This window comes from Manacus candei, unplaced genomic scaffold (genome assembly GCF_025592945.1).
Source record: "Manacus candei isolate 608988 ecotype Guabito, Panama unplaced genomic scaffold, ASM2559294v1 h1tg000014l, whole genome shotgun sequence".
In the NCBI taxonomy this organism is placed as follows: Eukaryota; Metazoa; Chordata; class Aves; order Passeriformes; family Pipridae; genus Manacus; species Manacus candei.
In genome coordinates this window covers 13,991,916-14,012,654 of record NW_026138062.1, presented here as the reverse complement: position 1 = coordinate 14,012,654, position 20,739 = coordinate 13,991,916, and the positions used below count along the sequence as shown (strand labels likewise).

At 39.4% G+C, this 20,739-nt stretch overlaps 1 protein-coding gene across 8 annotated transcripts in view; it reads right to left on the bottom strand.

Annotated features, from left to right (window-relative positions):
- The window catches only part of KLF12 (KLF transcription factor 12), a 235,860-nt gene that overhangs the window by 81,578 nt on the left and 133,543 nt on the right, over positions 1-20,739 (bottom strand). For all 8 annotated transcript variants that reach the window (XM_051780495.1, XM_051780499.1, XM_051780502.1 and 5 more), the window contains one exon: positions 5,793-6,333. In XM_051780495.1, coding sequence (XP_051636455.1) covers positions 5,793-6,333 — 541 coding nt within the window. The remainder of the gene's footprint in view (positions 1-5,792; positions 6,334-20,739) is intronic.

The window sequence follows — 20,739 nt, the reverse complement described above, 5'->3', positions numbered from 1 at the left end:
AATAAAATATTGCAAAGCCACTACACAATGGTAGCAGACTGCAACTTACACACTGCAACAAATATCCAGAGATATTTTAGACAACAGAAAGTTTCCAGCAGGTTGGTCCAAGACACAATAAAACCCAACGCAGAGATAAAACAAATGAGAAGTTTCAGGCATGTGCTTCTGCTGGATCCAAATCTGGGATAAAAGCAACCAGATCAAAGCTCAGCCCTGGTGAGAACACAGAGCTGAAGGACCAAAAGCATTCTTGACATGGCAGACAAGGAATTAACAGCTTCCAAGAGGTGCAGGGACTAAGGATACATCAAAATGGATTTCCTCATCCTGCTTATGCTGGGCTTTGTAAATAATATGCACCTACCTCATTCCCTTCACCAAACCTGCTCCTACTTAAAAACATATAATCCATAAAATACATAAAAACATACAATCCACTGTTGATTAATCTTAAAACAGCATGTGTCTTAATTCAATCTCCTTCTCAGTTTCAAATACCACAGTGTATCTTATAGCCTGTGTTTTAACTCTGCATTCTGGCAAGAATTATTATTTGCTCTAGTTCTTAAATGTGTGCACCACCTTCAGGAACACAGGCCCCACCCTGAATACAAGCCTCTTCTCTGCCTGTTTCTCCTCCTGGCTAGCCACTGCCAACCTGCTTCTCCTTTCCAAGAACCACTAATGTTCCTTCCAGCTGAACCAAGAAAAAGGGGAAGAGAGAGATTCATTCTAGGGGGCAGCAGGATGGAGGTGGACAGGCTGGAATATGCACAGCTGCAAAGGATTTTTGTGCATAACAACAAAAAAATTGCAGCTAAAGTAGAAACTCTCAGCCTCAGTGCTCAAATTCAAAATAACCATCTCCTAAAATGTAGAAAGGATAATCACTTCACATGAAATAAAAAAGGCAACACTATTGGTTTTAATTAAAAGTCTCTTCCATAGCATAATTTATACAAACAGACCATATAATCTGACCTTTAAACATATGGAACAGTTCTGTTAATTTCTAACTTTGTACTACAAATTGTGTTTACTTCTGTGGAATAAACTTTACAGTAGGCAGAAATAACAGGCTGTACTTTAAAAAAACCACCATGGGCAGTGGATAATGTTGTCTTGTGATACTATCTAAGTCACAAAAAAATCTGCAGCAAAAGGTATGGATTTACTACTTATTAATATATTCACAGTGAGGAATATGGAATGTGAAAACTGCTAAAAGACACAACTGTATTTCTGTCAGGTCTATGTACAGACATAATATAAAAATAGTCCAAGCCCATGTCATTACAGCTGTTTATGTACACAGGAAGCAGATAAAGTTCAGTCAGCAGATTTAAATTTATAATGTTCTGACCGCTAGATTTTGCAAATGCTTGTATCTTCTGAAAATTTAAAAACCTGTAAGAATGAGAATCCATAAATTTGAACCCAAATCCCCAGAAATATCAAAGTTGCACAGCTCCTGTCCTTGGTGCACCACCACCAGGAAGGAGCTTTTAAAAGGCCCTTCAATGAATGGAGTAACTCTTCTGAACAACAGAAAGGATATTATGTATGGCGAAACCTGCTGCTAGAGGGACACGACTTGCCAGTAGTATTTATGGATATCTTCTGAAAGCAAAGGACAATGGTCCAAATTAAGCTTGAGGTTCATGAGACAGAAACACTGAGGTTCTACAGATTTTTACCAAAAAAAAAAAAAGGTAGAATACATTTTTTCAACATAGAAAATGCTACACTTTTGTCTCCATGCTCTGTGAAGAGTGGCATAGTTTTTTCTTGAAAATTTCCTACAAAAGGAAGAAAAAAAAATAAAAATAGCTTGCAGCAGATATGCAGTATGGAAAATGCTACTCTAAACGGTTAACATATAGACAGACTTCGTGCAACTGAACATACAGTTTTAAGGGAAATCATCAGGCAACTTTATCTATAGGTGCTGCTACCTGCTTTGCCTCTAATTACCTTTTATCAGTCCTCATCACTGCTGAAGAGGGAGAAAAAAAAGGCAAGGAAAGAGTTTTTCATGGGACTTCAATGCTCTTTTACAGAATATTTTAACATACAATAACGTTCTGTCACCACCACCTAATCCACACATTAAAAAATCTCAAAGAACTTTTTAAGGCTGTGCTTGACAAGAGCAGGGACCACTGAAGGAAGTGAACTTTGTCTCTTTGCCATGTTGTAGGGGTGGCAGAGGGTACAGCTCACACCTGTGGTGCCCACAAGGACTTGTATCTGGCTCCCTTCCCCTCCGTGCCCGACAGCCCTAACACATCACTATGCTTTGTGCACACAAAAAACCAAGAGCTGTAGGTTGTAGGGTACAACTTGTACAGCTGGGCTGGTGCTGTGGGAGCAACACAGAGACCTCTCGCTCTGTGGACTTCGTTGGACTGCCTCCTGCATCGGGGAGGGAAGGTACATGGTCAGCAGAGGAGTCTGCATGCACCTGGGGGTGTGTGTGCATATATGTGAGTGCTGGGGGATTAAATAGTGTAAAGAACTTGTAGGAATTAAGTAAGATTTTGTAAGTGGCTGATGTTGTATTACTGATGCTGAACATATCGTCCACTAATTACCTTCTAACTGGGTGTTGTTAATAACTTCCTAAAAATGTTTCAATCTTGGTTTTGATTTAGACTAGGTTTTTATCCCACAAAAAGCATCACTGACATAAGGATGCTGCTGAAGCATCATAGCCCTGTCTCCCATTGCCTTCCTTGAGGTGTAGCACGTGGAACGGGTCCTAATGGGATCCTGCTGGTTGCTTGTGTATACAAGGGCTATTTCTCTTCAAAACCACGCAAAACCTTGCAAGTAAAGAAAATGGGAGAGAGGAGGCAGGACAGACAGCAGAAATGAGCAGCAAACTGAGAGGCACAAAAGGAGATCTGAGACTCTCCTGAAGGATGGTGAGACAAAGAATGCCAGGATGAATGACGCCATGGAAAAGGATGCACAGTGGCTGAGGAGATGACAATATAGGTTAGAAATATTAACAGATAAGGAGGGGAAGATGAAACAGAGCTGCTGAAAATGGCACTCAAAGAGCAGTCAGCAAGATGGGAAGGACTAGAAAAGTAGAAAAAACAGAAGAAGAAGGGGAAAGAGAAGACAAGGTAGCAATTTCTTGTGCTGGAGGGAAGAGAGAATTCAAACAGAAATAAGTATTTGCTTGAACTGCCTAAAAAAGCAGATACCAGGAAGACAGTTTTGTCTAAGAGAGAGAGATAAAGGAGGACTGGGAAGTATCAGGGAAAGCAGAAAGCCATCTGAGCAAAACACCTGGACGCATGATTGGAGGGATGGTGGCAGTCTGAGAAGGTTTTGCAATAAAATTAAAAATGAAATGGTTCTAGTCAAATCAGGAATGAACAGGAAAATTCAGCATGAGAAAAACAAAATTGGGAATAACAAGGAAAAAATTTTTCTCTGTATCCTGTTTCTTCCATTTTTTCCCCTCAGTACCTGAAACCTTGAAAAACAGGAGAAGTCTGAACTTCAGTCTGATGTAATTTTCACTAATTTTAGCATTAAAAAATTTCTGTTCGGGAAAGCGCCCAAGTCTCAACTGAGTGAAAAGGAATTAGACAGAGGCTAATGTAAATCTAACTTTAAGTGCTTCCGAACTGACACTCCTGGATCATCAACACAGTCTCTGAATTAGCACCAAAGCTGCAACAACACAGAGACTAGGCTGCCAATGCTGTCTGTGAATCAACTGCTTCAATGTGTGTATTTTTTTGTTTCTGAAAATTATCAACGTTCATGTAGAAGTTGGAAGTTGTTACTCTAGATGACTCCAAACCTGCATTTGTCCATCAGCTGGTAGAGAGCTAGCAACTAATTCAATTTAACAGCAATGTCCTGTTAGGATCTGTGTACATTTATTTCTTGTTTTCAGCACAAGAGCTGATCACTGAAGGAAATTTAGTCTGCACACATAAATTTATTTAATTGGTTAATTTGTGCGATATCATTGCATATTATTACTTGTATCGTTTTACATTAAAGAATGAAAAACACACTCCAGCAAAACTCATACCTAGAGTGGACTGCCACCCATGATTCTTCGATTGTATTTATTCAAATTAACCAGAACATTTATATCAAAAGCATTAGGGATAGCAAAACGGGTACAACTGGTGCAAAAAAAAATTGATAAATTCAAGAACTGTTAATCCCTTTTCTCTTTAACTGTTCGTTAATAAGTGTTGCAGGGCTGGTTAATGACCTCTGCCAATAATAGCACAAAGGTCATATTGTCAGGGCAGCCCAGATGGCATGGAGTTCATGGGCTGAAATCCCTACAGCACATTAAGTTCTGCAATTTTGTTGATGGAACTGGGGTAGCAAAGTTCCAGTTTTACGAGACCAGAAAGTGCTTCCTATAAAGGAGACTACTACCAGAGCCAACTAGCACCTTTGAAAAGAAAACAAACAGAAAAATTTCTGGATGAGCTCAAGGTCAGGTGCAGCTTGAGGCTCCAAAATCAAAATACAGACTAAAAATTTCCTTTTTCTTTTTTTTTTAGACAATATGGTGAAAAGTTCTGCTTTTATTCATAATTTCTTGACATAACGACACAAAGAGCTAATATTACATCACTGTATGAAGTGTAATAAAAAACCCATCATTTTCAGGCTTAAAACTAAACTCAGATCAACAATGAGTCCATTTCCTATGTCCAATCCCATTGGGAGGGCACAATCCACACCTGGGTACTGAGGGAGTAGTAGCAGAATCAGAGGCTAATAGACAACCAGATACAACTAAACATCAGAGTGACCCATCACTGTAGTCCTGTGCAATAATACACACCTGCCAGTTTATCAAAAACAGACATGAAAGGTGAGGCAAAACCTTGTAGAGACCTGGTCATTATGAAATTAGGTATGGAAGAGATGTTATAAGATACATTACGAAATGTCCTGCAGTCTCATAAGCCCCAAAGTAAGGTTATATGTCAATACCTTCCCTTTCCACCTCAAGCAATACCTCATTTCAGGGGAGAATTACCGTATTTTATTCACTCACATGCAGTGAGCCTTGAAATTAGTGTCTCTCATTCCTTTCTTCATATTCCCATCTCTGTCACTAATGCTGCCTTTATAAAGCTATAGTTTTCAAGGTATCTGGGCACAACTGTTCTCTCTTTTCTTCCTCCACCCATCATCTCACCATCTCTAACAAGTTTTAGCTCCCTCAGTAACTGTTATGTTTGCACTTTTACTTGCTTTCCAGCTCCCTTTTCTGTGTTCTTTGGACACCTCAAGAGTGTATCCGTCCTTCTTCCTCCCTTCACACGCCTCTCAGGTCCTGTGTCTGCAAAACTCATTTCCAGTATACAGCCTCGTGTGGCTTCCTTCCCTTTCTGTTTAATCTGGAAGAAGAAACCTTTCTGCTGTTTAATCTGGAAGAAGAAACCTGATTGAAAGTATTGTACTGCCACTCCTTGAGCTTAATAAAAGCCTTTCTTTCTCACATTCCTACAGACGAATGATTGCTTTCTCCTTGCTGGGGACCAATCTCTCTGACATTCCTTCCCTTGCTAAACCTGAAACACCTGGTGAGTTCTCCATATTCATCTATGATGTTTTACATATTGACACTTTTCCATTGTCCTATTTCTTCCTCCTTACAGTGTAAGTTATATGTCTTTTCAGCAAACAACACGGTATGGAAACAAACAGCTTTCTAATATTGTTATATTTTTCTCATGTAAGAGCAGTCTCGGAGATGCTACAGATGCACAAAACTGGTTGCACCTTACCTTTGACATGGCTTCTCCCATCCTCCAACAGTGGTACTACTATAGTGTTGTTCATATTCCCAGGTGATCTCACAGCTGTATAGACAACAGGTACCGACTGTACCACCACAGGGATACGGTGCACGTGACTCATTTTGTTGGACTGCAAGTTCATGGGACTTGAAGGTGGTACTGGATGGATAATGTGCAAAAACTGCTGGCCTCCAACACCAGATGCAGAGGCCACAAGAGGACCTGGAGTTAATACTGACGGTACAGACGCCGCTGAGGATACTGATGTTATTACAGTGGGTGATGAAGCTGGCCGACTAGAAGAAGAAGTAGAAGTAGAAGAAGGGGAGGAGGCTGATGCTGTCATGGAAACCGGTGAAGATGAAGCTGCTGTAGGGGATGACCTGGCTTTGTTTATTGACAAGTCCACTGGTTCAGTCTGTGTTTGGAAGTGGTCTGTAGATAATGAATCCTCCGTGGGGTCTGCCTTCATGTTGTTTAGTAACAAGGGTACAGCATCCATATCTGGGTAGTTGTGGACGTTTGGAGACTGTTGAGGAAGTACAGAGGGACATAGTTACATATGTGGCTAGAGACAATTTGCACACACAATTGCTAATGCACATCACACAATTTGGTCATGAAAGCCACAGGACTTCTTTCCTTTTCTTGTGTCAGCTCATAATTTTAAAGTACAAATCATGCTGCACTGCAGCAGAGCTTCTCTACAGACAGGCACACACACACAGTTATGGCAGTAGTACAGAAAACCAAACTGAGTATAAAACGTTTGCCATGCTACTTCAAATCTCACTTGATCCAAAGCAATTATTCCATATACAAGCAATCTTTTTACAGTACCTAAGCAGCTCTAAATGTATTATCTTGATCTCTAGATTACAATATTTAGTAAGTATCTAAAAATATAAAGTCAGAAATATTTAAGCTAGAAATATTTTAACACATCTACTCTAAATAAACTAACAATCAAGCAAACTATTAATTCATTTTGTGATTTTTATAATCAAGTATGTTAAATATTTTCACAGAAAACACTCCTTGTTTTGCATCAGAGTCAAATTTCAACACAGAATGGAGTTCTATTGCAAAAGGAAAACAGAAACACTAATATTAAAAACTCAAATAATAACAACCTAAGTGGATATTATCTCTGGCATGCTGAAACATGAGATGTTCTAGTAGATCTAGCTGATTTAGTCTGGTTCTTGAATCTGACATTTCCCCCCATTTGAAAGCAAGAACATCTCTGGAACAGTGAGTCTTTCACTATTCACACACAAATCAATATAAAATAGAGACCACCATCTAAATAAAGGATTCACCTAGATCCTGGATCCTGCTGTTCTGTGGTAATACAAATAACAAAAGCAAAAAATCTCATTTTGTAAAGACAGTGGGAAGATCTGCTAAGAAAGAACACAGAGTGAAGACCAGGTTACTTTTCAAAGTGCATAAACAGCTACAAGTGAGAAGTCCATGAAAACTTCTTCTTTAAGAAGGCAAACCCGCCTGTAATTGTCCAGTAATGATGCCTCTTAATTTCCTCTGAAACCACCTTGCCTGGATTATTATCCATGAGATCCCCCATTGTGCCATCATGAAGTCAAAACCATAAACACACACGGCACAAGTAGTTCATTTGTCAAGTCTTGACAAGTCTCATATACTTGCAATTGGGGACACTGGTTCTGCTAAACTAAACTGACTGGTGACAGAGGAAAGGCAAGGCAGAGAGGGACACCCTGCACAGATTATACCCAAATCTTCATAAGGCCAAAGGCAACATCCTCTGTCTTAAATGTTCAAGAGAAGGGGGATAACTTGCATCCAAGGGAGATGAGAGATCCCCTTGTGCACATGGCTGCACAAGTGTCATATAGAAGCAGTACGAATTGCCAGCTCTGTGCACAGGGCAGATAAATCCACCATGGAGGAAATCCTACATGTTGCCATACTTCCAGGTTTCCTCTGAGTGCCAAAGGCAGATTTCAGGTTGACCCAATGCCGCCTGCCTCAGCTACACAATATGTTATTCTGTGACCTGAAGGATGGATTACCTGCTGTTGCTGTCCTTCCTTGCTCTTCAGAGCACTCTAAAGTGCTCTGAGGGAACTGGGGACTTGATGTACCCAGTGTATGCATGTCAGACTGCTAGTATTAGTCTTCTAATTTCCAAGATACTTCTGAGACTGGACACAAAGAATCCACATGGATCTCAAAAGCAGTCTATCAGCAAACGGAGCACATCTGCCCCAAAGTCCCTCTGGCCTTTGCAGCAAGCAGCACTAGGTCCCCCACAGGAAGAGTAAAGAAGAACCCCAAACCCTTATGTAGTTAATGGCAGACAAAGTATTTGTTCTGTGGATAGAACTAATGGTCTTTACGACAAAGCACGGGTCATTAGCTTCCAGATTTTTCTAGACTGTGCTAAGAATAGCCCTTTGTTTTACTCAGTATTTACACCTAGTTTTTTGAGACTTAAAAAAAAAAAAATTATCATGTAACTTCAGACTATCATACAAATCACATTCTCTTTTAAGAGCTCGTCTACATTTACTTTTGTCTGTACATTCCTTGTATTGCATATATTTTTCCCTAGGTGCTCTCTTCTTGTCCAGAGCTGCTGGAGGGACCAGGCAGTCTCCGTGTACTGTGGTAATGTCGTTGATATTATTAATTACTTCAGTCTTCAGCAGAGAAACTAAGCGTGAAACTTTACAATCTCTTCATGATTTTCTTCAAACAGGATGAAAACTGGTATACCCTTCAATGACCTCCTTTCACTGTCAAAACTGTAAAACTAAGAATGCCCTTTTTTTGGTAAATTCAGGTTATGACTGATGTCAGCTGACATTACAAAGGCAGAGGATCCTTATGAAAAGAGGTTTGTGCATCTCATATTTAAGATAAAAATTGTAAGCAAGTGCTATATTTTGTTCTGCTGGTGGTGAGCAAAGACCTAGCCCAAAAACTCACGCTCCCTTACAGTGACCTACAACCAGTATAGATGTTTGTCCATGATCTCAAATTTTATCTAAGTTGCCAAAACTCTATTTAATCAGTATGTGATTCAAAACTTTGAATATTAAATTTATCATTATTTTCTGAAAATGAATGTTATAAGTAAACTTTTCCTAATGGTGACTATTCCAGAATTAAGAACTACAGGATGAAGTGTAGCAATGAAGCTGAAAGAGATGGATGAATTCTCAGCACACTATTTCTTAGCATCTCCCACTAATGTTATTAACTGAGAATTAACTGTTAATTTCTCTAGACAATGAATGTTGTTGTTAGTTTTATTTAATGGAACTACATCTTTTCTAATTGAGAAGATAATAAAGCTATGGCTGGGATATTCAGAGGTATAGCATCAGCCATTCTGTCAGCTCATAAAGTCAATTGGATGAGAAACAAGCAGTTGTGTGTTATTTCTCCTGTCTCTCTAGTCCTGTTTTTCCATCCTCATCTAGTGAACTGAGCTTCTTGTGGTGGTGTAGGCTCAGCTAATTGCTGGTTTGGGCATCTGAAGCAGGTTTTTTGTGTTTGGTTTCCAAAAGTGTCTGTGTTGGTTTTGTGAACTTCATTTTGGTTTTATGCATCTAAACTCTGTAGCTGACAGTTTGGCAGCTTCCAGAGCATTTGGTAGGTTAGAAAGGGTTCAGCCTGAGGTCCTTGAAACTGAGTGGGCTGCCTTGGACGTATTTCCCAGACCACGGAAATACAACATGAAGGGGTAGAGCTCCACGTGGCTTCCCTCATCTCACTGCTCCTGCCTGCTGGTACAAAGGAGACAGACAGCTTCAGCCCTGGCATCAGTTGGGACTCAGAAGCAAATATCAGCAATGCCCTTCTCTGCAACATTGTCATTGCATCCTTATGCTGTTCACCATCCACTCAAATCCAGTCTGAGAGAGAACTGGAAGGCAGGTTAGGATGGCTCCCTGCTACAAAAGGCTTTTCAATAAAGCTGCAGCCTCTATTAATCACTGCTCTTGGCTCACACTTCTGTGCCTGCCCTTTTAAAGCTGTACACCAGTATTCTCTGCAGTGCTCTGTTTCATTAGCTTGTCATTAATAAACACCGCCAAGAACATAACACATGATTTCCCTATTCACGAAGCTTTTTTTGGCTGAGTAAAAAAGCATTCCTTACTGCCTTATTCCCAGACCATTATGGAAAAACAACCAGTCAAACTCACAACAAGCCATAATACCCTGAGCAAAGCATGGGAAGTTGTGGCTGATAACATCCCATCTGTTGGATGGCCATCCTTTCCTGCACAGTTCTTCCTCATCTTCTTTTCAGCCCCCTGAACTCTACCTCCTCTTAACTTACTTGAGAGGAAATTTTGCAATAGCCCCCTTCAATTCTCTTATTTTACTCATGGCAATCTCCTCTGTGTACCAATATTGTCTCCCGTCCATAACCAAACCATGAAGAGCTCATAGTTTCCATCCAGCTACAGTTTAAACCAGACAAAAAGCAAAGATCATTTTGTTTTCAGCAACTCATCCTCACACCTTGAAGTTCATTAGATTCACAGGGTGCTAAGCTGAAGTGAATCCTTCTACCTTTGTGGACTTTTACTGCTCCCACACAACAGAGTTTGCAAACCTCCAACAATCAGCTGTCAGATACTAAAGTGTCTTCCTTTCTGGCAGCAATCTCTCAAGGTCAAATATTTTGTAAGAAAGCATACCAAAAAAGCTGTCCTTGATGACGGAAACTGAACAGACTAAATTTAGCATTTAGCTTTGAGGACAGGAAGTTAAAAAATAAATTGCTAAATGTTTAACTCTTCAGTCAAATCACTCAAAAACCCGTTCTTATTTGACATCATGCTGTCCCACCTCACTCTGCTCTGGCAGGAGAAATTTCAGATGAGATGATTTTGTTTTGTCAGCTAAAAGAGACTGAGATGAGAAAAATCCCACTCCATCTGAAAAGCTACCCACAATTTTAACTACATCATTGCTACTGCGGTACCAAAACGTTAAGGCTTGGAAGTGCAGGCATGCAGTTGTGTGGGTAAGCAGTGCAGAACTTGTGCCCAGTTAGAGCAGGTTTCAGCTCTGATCATCATGCTTGGAGGGTGAAACCCAAACAACCAGAAATATTCTGCAGGTTACAGACTGTCTAACACTTCACAGTAAAACAAACCAATATGTTTTAAATTACAAAAACCACTTGCTCTAGTAGAAGTCATTTTGCTTCTGCATAGCATACAGATGTGCTTACAACTCTAATGCCATGAGATGTGCAGGTGGATTGAGTATAGGATATGGTGTGCTCATCTTTTGCACACAATTTGCTTTTTAAAATTAAAATTGAATATTTCCCTTATCCTTCTCGTAGGCAAGGGTAGAAAGTTCATTCTCCTGAAATTGCAGTTTGGTGGGTGCATGCCATGAAGCATATCTGGCTATAGCAGGTTTTGTCCTGTCCCACTCCAACTAGGTACTTGCTGAGTAAAAAGACTGGTACAGCCAGCTTGGGTAAGCAGCAGCTTGGGCACCTCAAAAAGCCTTGCAGGTTATGGCTCAAGTACCCAGCGCTTTAGTCAGAGTCTTTTTTTGGCTTATCTTGCTAATTTAGGAGTGAACTCTCTTTAAAATTACAGGAAGAGATGTTTTGCAAAACACCTTCCCATAATGAGAAATTACATTTGCAACAATTGCTTCTGCCTGAAAATCCCCACTTTAACCAAAGCAAAAAAAAAAAAAAAAAAAACCAAAAAAGAAAAGGAAGAAGTAATACAACCTGCAAAAAATGAACTAAACAGCTTCTACTTGAAACACTCTGCTATCCTCCTGAAAAGACAACACACCCAAGAGTCAATTATGCTTAATTTGAGATGTGGCTATCATTACTGATCTGTGCATGAAGGATGTACCACTACAGTGGTAACAGACAGCTGTATAAAGGCAGAAGGGCAAACATGTAGACAGCTGAAAAGTAAAACTGAGCAAAATATTTAAAAATTTGTTCCCAAATGCAAACGCTGGAATGGGCATTTGTGCTTTTTTGCTCGAGGCTGTTGCTGCAGGCGTTCCCAGGCTGACAGAACTGCTCAGCTTGGATGCATTGGACAAATGCAGGAGGTCACACTGAAGAAGAGGGCAAAATGCAAGACAGCTGGATCATTCTGCTTCTTTTCTGGAAGTATAAATTAAAATGTATCTTACTGTCAGTTTTCAACAAATGGTTCCTCAGGGTCAAGGTTAAATTTGTGTTCCAGGGAAGAAAAGAGATCCCCACGAGACAGCGCTCCCAAGTAAGGTCGAGTCAGACTGCTACAACAACTCACACTGAAGCAGCAATTGGCACCGAGATAGACAGGCGGTAGAGTCCAGGAATTATTAAAATGAAAAAAGGCTCAATGAAAATGCATTTAAACAAACTGGAATCAATTTAACAGGAAAGACTGAGAGATACTCACTTTAAAGTACTCATGATTCACTTAATGTATCATTATCTCTGCATAACACTTGGAAGTTTGATTTCAAAGTGGATGTTTCCAACCCTCAAGGCCTAAAAATAGAATATCTATTCTCTTTGTGAGTCTGAAGAGACAAAAGAAACTCAGCACATACTATGAGGTGCAGGTGGCCTTTATTAGCAGAGTGTTGCTAAATGTGTAGAACCTCCAGAAGATACCCCAAAATAAAAAGAGAATTAACTAAGAGACGGGGAGACCAAAAGCAAATCAACCATTCATAGACAAGCAAAATTCAAGCTCCAAGGCTGTAAAAACTATCTTCTAACTTTTCCTGAACAGTCACACCATGGTATTATTTCCAACCACTTCACCAATAAAAAAGTACTATGCGCTCCAACCTTTAGTAGCAGTTCTAACTAGGACTGGGGAAATGTGCTTCGAAATGAATGGAGATCCCTATGCAAACAGTATAAATTTTTAAATATGTTTAACAATAAATGCAAACACATCTAGTGTGAAAATACTTATTTTTAAATAATACATTTGCAAGTAAGCATTAAGGTTACTTGGCATCTAATCCTCCTGTCCCTGAAATGACATATTTACCAAAGGGTTTCTACAACAGTACAGAAGAACAAATGATTACAGATTTCTACACCAAATAACCTAATCAGCCCCTGTACCATCTGGTACATTAAATGTAAAAATGATACATTTCTTTGACATGAGGCCAAATTCTCAATATCTCAAATTCTACATGGGCCTGCTGTGACATTTTTGATAAGCAACAAAACCTACTCCCTTGTTCCCTAAATCATAAACACATTCAGGAAACTACATGTTCAGCTTAGATGTATTATTTATATATGAGCAGTGTTACTAGAATGTTCTGTCAAAGAAACAATCTGTCAACACAACTCTTCAAGAGAAAAAAGTCTAACAAAGGTGTGGTGCTTGGATTACTACTTGCTTAAGCATATAAAGAATACTGATAACATACTTGTATTCCTTGTACTAAGAAACTTCAGATGTGAAAATTTCTCAAAAAATAGCAGATCCCTAAATAATTGCTAAAGCGGAGGTAAAATACCAGGAAAAAATATTATATTGCCCCCAATTCAGATTTATTTTTTGAATTTAAAAAAAGGTTAGTTTATAAAATCCCAGACAACAAGAATTCATACATCCCCTTAGCAGCTCTCCTTTCAAGTTTTCCCCCCATGTTTTTGGGGTAATTCTTCTCATTTTGATTTCATTTGGCTCTTTATTTTCTCTAGCCCAATCTTAAATCAGAATCTTCCAATTCTATTTATCTGAAAACTTGAGTTAATAAATTTGAGTCCTTGATGTTTATATTAGAAAATAGTAAAAAATTCCAGTGTGCATCTAGTACAATTTTTCTAAGTGAATTCTCTTTTGTCAGTCTAGACTAGTTACTTTGTCTGCCATGGAATACATCAAGAACTTTCCACAAGTACCTATCAAGCAGGTTTGTTGATAGAGAGGGTCACCAAATTAGCAAGGCTTAGTGAAAATAATTTTTGAAAAAAGCACTTATCGGCATTTACATTTCTAGGAGAAAATAATCAAATTATATTCTGTGATGTTTTTCAGACTAATATGGAAGCATTCAATGTTTCCACATAAGTCAACTTACACTGAAAAACAACGAAAATATTAACAATAAATTGTAGCCAACCATACGCCAAAGAGCCACAAGTTAAAATTTTGATGCAAAGTTTTGATAAACATTTTCTTACTCTGCACATTATCACAAAATATTCATAAATGTATTAGCAAAAAGGACTGATATGAATGACCGATGCATGAAACTATTACTGATACCCTTTAACCACCTGTAAGCTGTTGCCCAGTTCCAGGCAAAACTCAGCCATGTCCCCACCAGACTTAGAGCTCAGCACTCACAAACTGGTCTTACATTTCCACATCATTCCTCCTCGGGCAAGCAGTGCCAGATACTGCATGAGGACTCTGTGCACTTGGTAAATAGAGCTGACGTGAAAAAGGTGTAAAACTGGGCAGTTACTTCTTTTCAGTCATTCCTCATTACTCAGTCTTGCTTCAAATATTCTACACCTATCACATACAAACATCAGGAGTGGTGGCAATGGAGGTGCCATGCCTGAAACACACATCTAGTATGTTATCCATATACTGCAACCAAGTTTCTCTCTTTCTTTGCTTGTCTTTGTTCATTTTAATTTCCACTAGAAGGATTCATTTTTCCCAAATGAACCTCCTTCTGTCTACTATCCTTCAGGCTGAAGTTTAAATTCATTTTGCTCTTCTGATCTCACAACTGAGACTGCATCTAAATTTTTACATTTCTCTACTGAAATAAATACATCAAGTAGAAACAGATAGTTAGGTCTGACTGAAATTAAGCCTTTCAATGCCTTTAAAAAAACCCCAACTGTTCAGAAAGAAAACATTTCAATCAAATTTTACTAAAACTAGCACTTTCTGGTGTCTGTTCCTCGAAGTTATAGTTGGTCCTAGTCAAACAAACATGCCTGGTACTGTTCACTGCATACTGAGGGACCATGGCCTGAATTTGTCTAGCCAAAACCTCTCATCCTCCAAGTGTGAGTGGCTCTACTCCAAGCTCATTAACCTGGGAGCAAGTGGTTTGCCTCTCTAACCCCCTTGAACTCCTCTTGCTTCCCACTGCCACCCTTCCTCTGGGACCATGCAGCACTGAGGATATGATCTGACCTCAAAGATGGACAAAGAGCCAAATTTGTGAGAAGAATAACACTGGCTGGGAAAAAAAACCTACAGAGACAGATAAAATGCAGAGATTGGGTCTGGTGCTGCCTGAAAGGGGAAACTGATGTAATAAGTCCTGGCTGGGAAGGCTGGAATATCATCAGCAAAGAAACATGGACTCCAAGGGGTCATGTGAGGTGAGTCTGCAAAATTAAGGAAATTACGCACTTTAAATCCTAAGCAAGCCATTGGCTACCTGATGTCACCTCAGATACAACTGGGAGGCCTATGAGATGAAGATGAGGGTGGGAAGGAAATAGTGCTCATGTCATTGGTTGTGGGGTTGGCTGGAAAGGTTGTGGCGCTTGGTTGGATGTGAAGAAGAGCATCCCAGCCTGGAGAAGAGGAGATCGATCGGTCAAGCCTGGAATGACCACACAAAAAAGGCTTGTGCCAAGTAAAGCAAAACAGCCCACCAGTGCCTGGCATGGGACCTGAAGCCGCTGAGGTTCACCATTCCTCTGCTGTCAGCAGATATTCTTGAAACCCACTGGTGAAACATCCTGTCCCTCTGCAACACCCGTACACAAAAAATGAAGGCAAGAAGTGCATATTGCAGTAATTGCTGATTAAGGGCCTGACCAAAACTAGCACAGACAGCCTTCTCTTAACACTGCCCAGACTGCTTCATCATTCAGGTTTACCAATTTTCTTTTAACTTGGCTTTTGGGAAGGTAGGATTAGGATGGCTAATTCTGACTTTCTACCCCCAAAATGAGCGCCGTTGTATATAAACTATGAATGTGCATACTTGGAAAATATATAATATTTTTCATGTCTCTGGAATGGACTTTGATTCAACTCACTGACCTGGCATGTTATAGTACATATTATTATAGAAAAAGAGTAAAAATCTAACCCTCTCTGTGCACCTTGAGTCTTTATACAGATTATGAAGTTTACAGTTAAAGGCTAAATGGGACAGGATATTAGTTATGAGGGGGACAACTCACTGACACCATACATGGACCAGCAGACTCCATTACAGACCATTTAACACAATGCTCTCAAGCTGACCATGAAGACTTCCTTGTTTCAGTTCTTATCCTATGAGAATAATAATCACTTTCTGATTACTGAAAAATTATTAGTCTTCAGAAATCTTCTTTAAATGGGGATAACACAGAAACTTCCAGTTTACAGAAGGGAAAATGTAGGGAAGACTCTCTTGAGTTTTTCCAGTACTCCAATATCAAAGTTTAGAGTTACAATATTGGAATTAAAACATATTCAATAAAAAAATTAAATGCATTCTAACAATGAAACCCTATTTATATTATTTTATTTTTCTGACTTTTAAGGGCTGAATATAAATAGCATAAAACAAAATCTATCATTATTCACAATACTTTTCCTGCTCTAAAGTAAAGCCTGCAGTGTGTATCTATAACAACTCCCATTATTTGAAATGCTCACATCTGAAATCTGAGACAACTGTACACACTCAATATGTCATTATACTTTTAATCTTAAAACAATAAATATCTCAACAACTGAACTAAAATGAACTGAAACTGATTTTTTTTTAATAGGTAACAATATCACAGTGATACTACTACACAGCAGAAGAAACTGGGTATTTATTTTCCTCAGAACAGAGTTAATACAAAACTAGTATGATCACCATGTTATTAGTTATCACATCACTCCAAGTTTTTTCTGGAGAATTAATTGTTTTTAAACAGAACAAACATTAATGTTCAAAGAAGGGGTTTGTAACAGCTGCTTAATAACTTCTCATTTTTTAAGCTTATATCAACTTCAGAATATATGACAATAGCCAAAATTAAATTCTGCTAGAGACAAAACTGTTGTGTTTTTCATCAAGTAATACATATAAAACACCAGATTAGACACCCAAAGCTAAACTGTATGTAAAACAATTCTCTTGAGCCCCCTTAAGAGGGGGAATTTAATGGAAACTTCTTATATGCTTCCCATGGTGACAGGGACAACTAGACACAAACTATTTCTCTTGCTTGTCCAGAGAAAAAGTGGAAGAAATGGAAAAGGAAAAAAGATACCTTTTATTTTGGTGCATGAATTATTTTTCAACAAAACGAACAGTTATATTTTCAAGCTCCTTAGAATTTCCCCATTTAAAAATAAAGGAAGAGAAGTGAATATTAAAATGGTCCATTATTAATGATACACATTGAGTCATTTAAACTTTAGGCAGTCAAAGAACATATCAATTGTTTTCCGATCTTCGTTATTTCTTTGCTAATTATAACAAGCTAGTGAATTTGAAATCAATTCCTAAAAGTTTTTGGTTGACCCATCTCCCCTTTCCTTGCTTCTTCCTTACCCCTTTCCTTTGTTAACAAAACAACATTTTGTACAAAGTTTACCTTTGACTCTTTCACTAAGCAGAACTCGCATGTCCAAGCATAGGCACGTGGTGCCATCTGAGACCTCCTGGAGGAGGGAGGACAGCATGAAGCTCAGGGAAAGGGGCTCTGGAACCCTCACGGGGAGGCAATGACAGTGGTTGGAGCAGACCATAGTGCCTCTGAGGACAAAAGCTGACAATGCTGGCAGTTGTGCAATTAGTTACCTATGCAAACCCAGCGAAAGATGCACACAAGCACCTCATGCAAGCACAGAGGGAGTCAGAAGAAAAAAAAAAATCATGTTTTGCTTTGTGCTGGTAAAAAAGGTTCTGTAATGCTTTCTTTCATTTTAAATACAGACATTAATTACAGACATCAAACCTGTGATGTGATGTTGTGTAATGTCACAACAATGATGTCAGGGTAAGCACAGTCACATATACCCATGTTAGGTTGAACAGGACATCTGATACTGGCTACAGAGCTGACATTTTGCCACATCATTGAAAACACTTCCCATATTTGAGTTCAAATTATTGTTACGGTCAAAGAAAGAAGGTGCTTAACTGTGTGTTCATTGACTCCAAGAACTTACTCTTGCATTTTTACATGCAGAAACGGATGCATGTATTCACCCTACTCAACAGTCAAAGCTTATGCGAAGGACCAAAACTACCGAGCATTTCCAAATACTCCTCCTTGTTGTCCAAGGAGCACGGTTTAAGGCGCAAGAGTTGATCCCTCCATGTGTGATACCTTGCTGCTCTGATTCAGAAGGAATTTGCAAGCTTGCAAACCCAACATGCTTATTTACTTTGGGAGGGGTGCATCAGGTAACCTAAAAAAAAAATTATAAATTGAATCATTCTTTTTCCACTAACCATCATTACTGTGCACAGCTAGATAGAGATGAGCACACCAAATACACCTCTGCATAGACATACTCAAATTTCTGCTTCTTCTGAGACATAGTCACTACTACTCTTGTTGACACATGAGTCCTGTGCTTAAGCTATTTTACGGTACTAATTAGTACTGACAGCTCCTAATATATTACAAATTAAATAGGGGAATTCACACTTTGGTTTAGGGGCTCTTTTCCACTGAATTAAAAAGAGTATCTGTAGTTTTAATATACATATAATTGCATGTTACAGCCTAACATGAGAAAAATCTAACATGAGAAAACTAAAAGCTGTAAGAATGCAGCTGTTTCATAAATGGCTTGGCATCTCCCAGGTTTGCTTCAATAAATCATGACTTCTGCATTCAAGCAACACAGAAGACAGGTTCTGATACAGAACAACACCTGCACAAACAGGGCCATGGTTCCTCTGCGGGGCTGCCTGGGGCAGGGCCACAGCATAATTGCGCCAATTAGCTCAGGTACCTCCTTCCAATGTGGTCAATTTCCTCCACTACCCTACACATCCACACACAAAGGTATCATAAAATCACAGAAAGGTTTGGGTGGGAGATGGGACCTTCAAAGATTATCTAGTCAGCCCCCCTGCTGTGGGCAGGGATATCTTTCACTACACTAGGTTGCTCAAAGCTTCATCCAACCTGGTTTTAAACATTTCCAATAATGGGGAATATACAGCTTTTTTGGGCAACCTATTCAAGAGTCTCACCAATGTCATCATAAAACATTTCTACCTTATGTCCAATCTAAATTTATGCATTTTCAGTTTAAAATCACTGCCCCTTCTGCTGTTGCTACAAAGCCTTGGTAAAACGTCTTTATTCATCTTTCCTGTAAGCCCTGTTTAAATACTGAAAGGCTGTAAAAAGGTCTCCCTGGAGCCTTCTCTTCTCCAGAGTGAGCAACTCCATCTTTCTCACTCTTTCTTCATAGGAGAGTTGTTCCAACCCTCTGATTATTTTTGTGGTCCTCCTCCAGATCAGCCTAAATGCTCTCATCCACAACACAGACTATCCTTTCTGGATGGTACAGAGCCAACTACTCGTCCACTCACCAAAATGTTTTTTTCAGAGGCACAGTGATAGTATAAATTAAAATCATGCTTTGATGAGTATGATTTTTGCAGTACTCTACTTCTTGTTTCAACAGCTTGTCTAGTTGATTTGCAATCGACTACACAGGGGCAAGGTTGGTAGCTACTGCTCATCTTTACAGATACTTTGGCCATGGCAAAAATCTCTTCTGTGTACTTCCCAAGCAGCAAACTTCACAGTAACTGCTGCATCAGCAAAGAACAACAGGTCTACCACTTGCATCTCTTAACTGAACAGGCCAATTTTCAAAAAAAAAAGGCTGAAGCAGGTATGGAAAATTCTGATGACAAGGAAGGTTTCCTATGCCCTCAGTAATTACATAATAGAGAAAGTTAAATGCTTCAGATTAACTTTGTAAGAAAAAAAAAATCCCCAACAAACAAAATCCATCTCACTGAATAGAGACCCGCCTAGCTAGCAGGCAAGTGGTTTCTCAGAGCAGTACAACATCCCACTGCCTGTCCTGGTGATGCTGGGCTAAGCCACCCAGCATCCTCACCACCTGCCACCAGACTCCAGCACCAAAGTCCCTGTGGAAGAAGGAAGGTTCAGTTGGGAAAACCAAGTCCCACACTGACCTTTGTTCTGAATTTTCTAAGAAAATAATGACATTGAGGAGGGACTCTGGAGTTCTGATTCCACATTATTTACATAATCACTGGATTAAATCAGTGAAGGGTATTTTGTAAGCAATGTGTGACATGGCGTAAGCCTGTCTTCCGCTAGCACAGTTGTTGGCAACCTCTGGCTTATATACCAAATGTGGCATGTGGGTAGACTGTGAATAGCACACAGCAGGAATTAAATGCTACAATCATCTGTCTTTCAAGGAATCAAGATGTCATGAATTATCCGTCTGGTAATACCCAGCCAGTTAAGAGAAAAGTCCTCCTGAGAACAACACTGCTGAAAATTTGCCTAGCAAGTAAACTATGATCCAAATACTCTCCTTCTCTCTCCTGTTCTGTATATTGTAAAACCTGTAAAGCAGACCAGTTTGAAAAGGATGCATCAGAAGATCCCATCTCAGAACAACAGCCTCATAACCGCACCTCATAAACCACAAAAAAGCCTCATAAATAGAGCTCTCCTTGCACGTGTGCGAGACAGACTTGAATCCCTTCAGGCACTGGTGCAAACTGAACTGAGGTCTTCCACATCATTAGTGGTTAAGTGACCCATGCTTCCAAGTAAAAAAGAAAGCAGGAACATTACCTGCTATTTCTGTACTTTAAAACACAGTGTTTCAGGGCATGTAAAGCAGAGTCTGAGTCACAGCAGTAGAAGTTTTAACATCTCAACCACCAGGTCAGATACCCTCAATGGGAGAGAGACATATTGCCTCTCTTC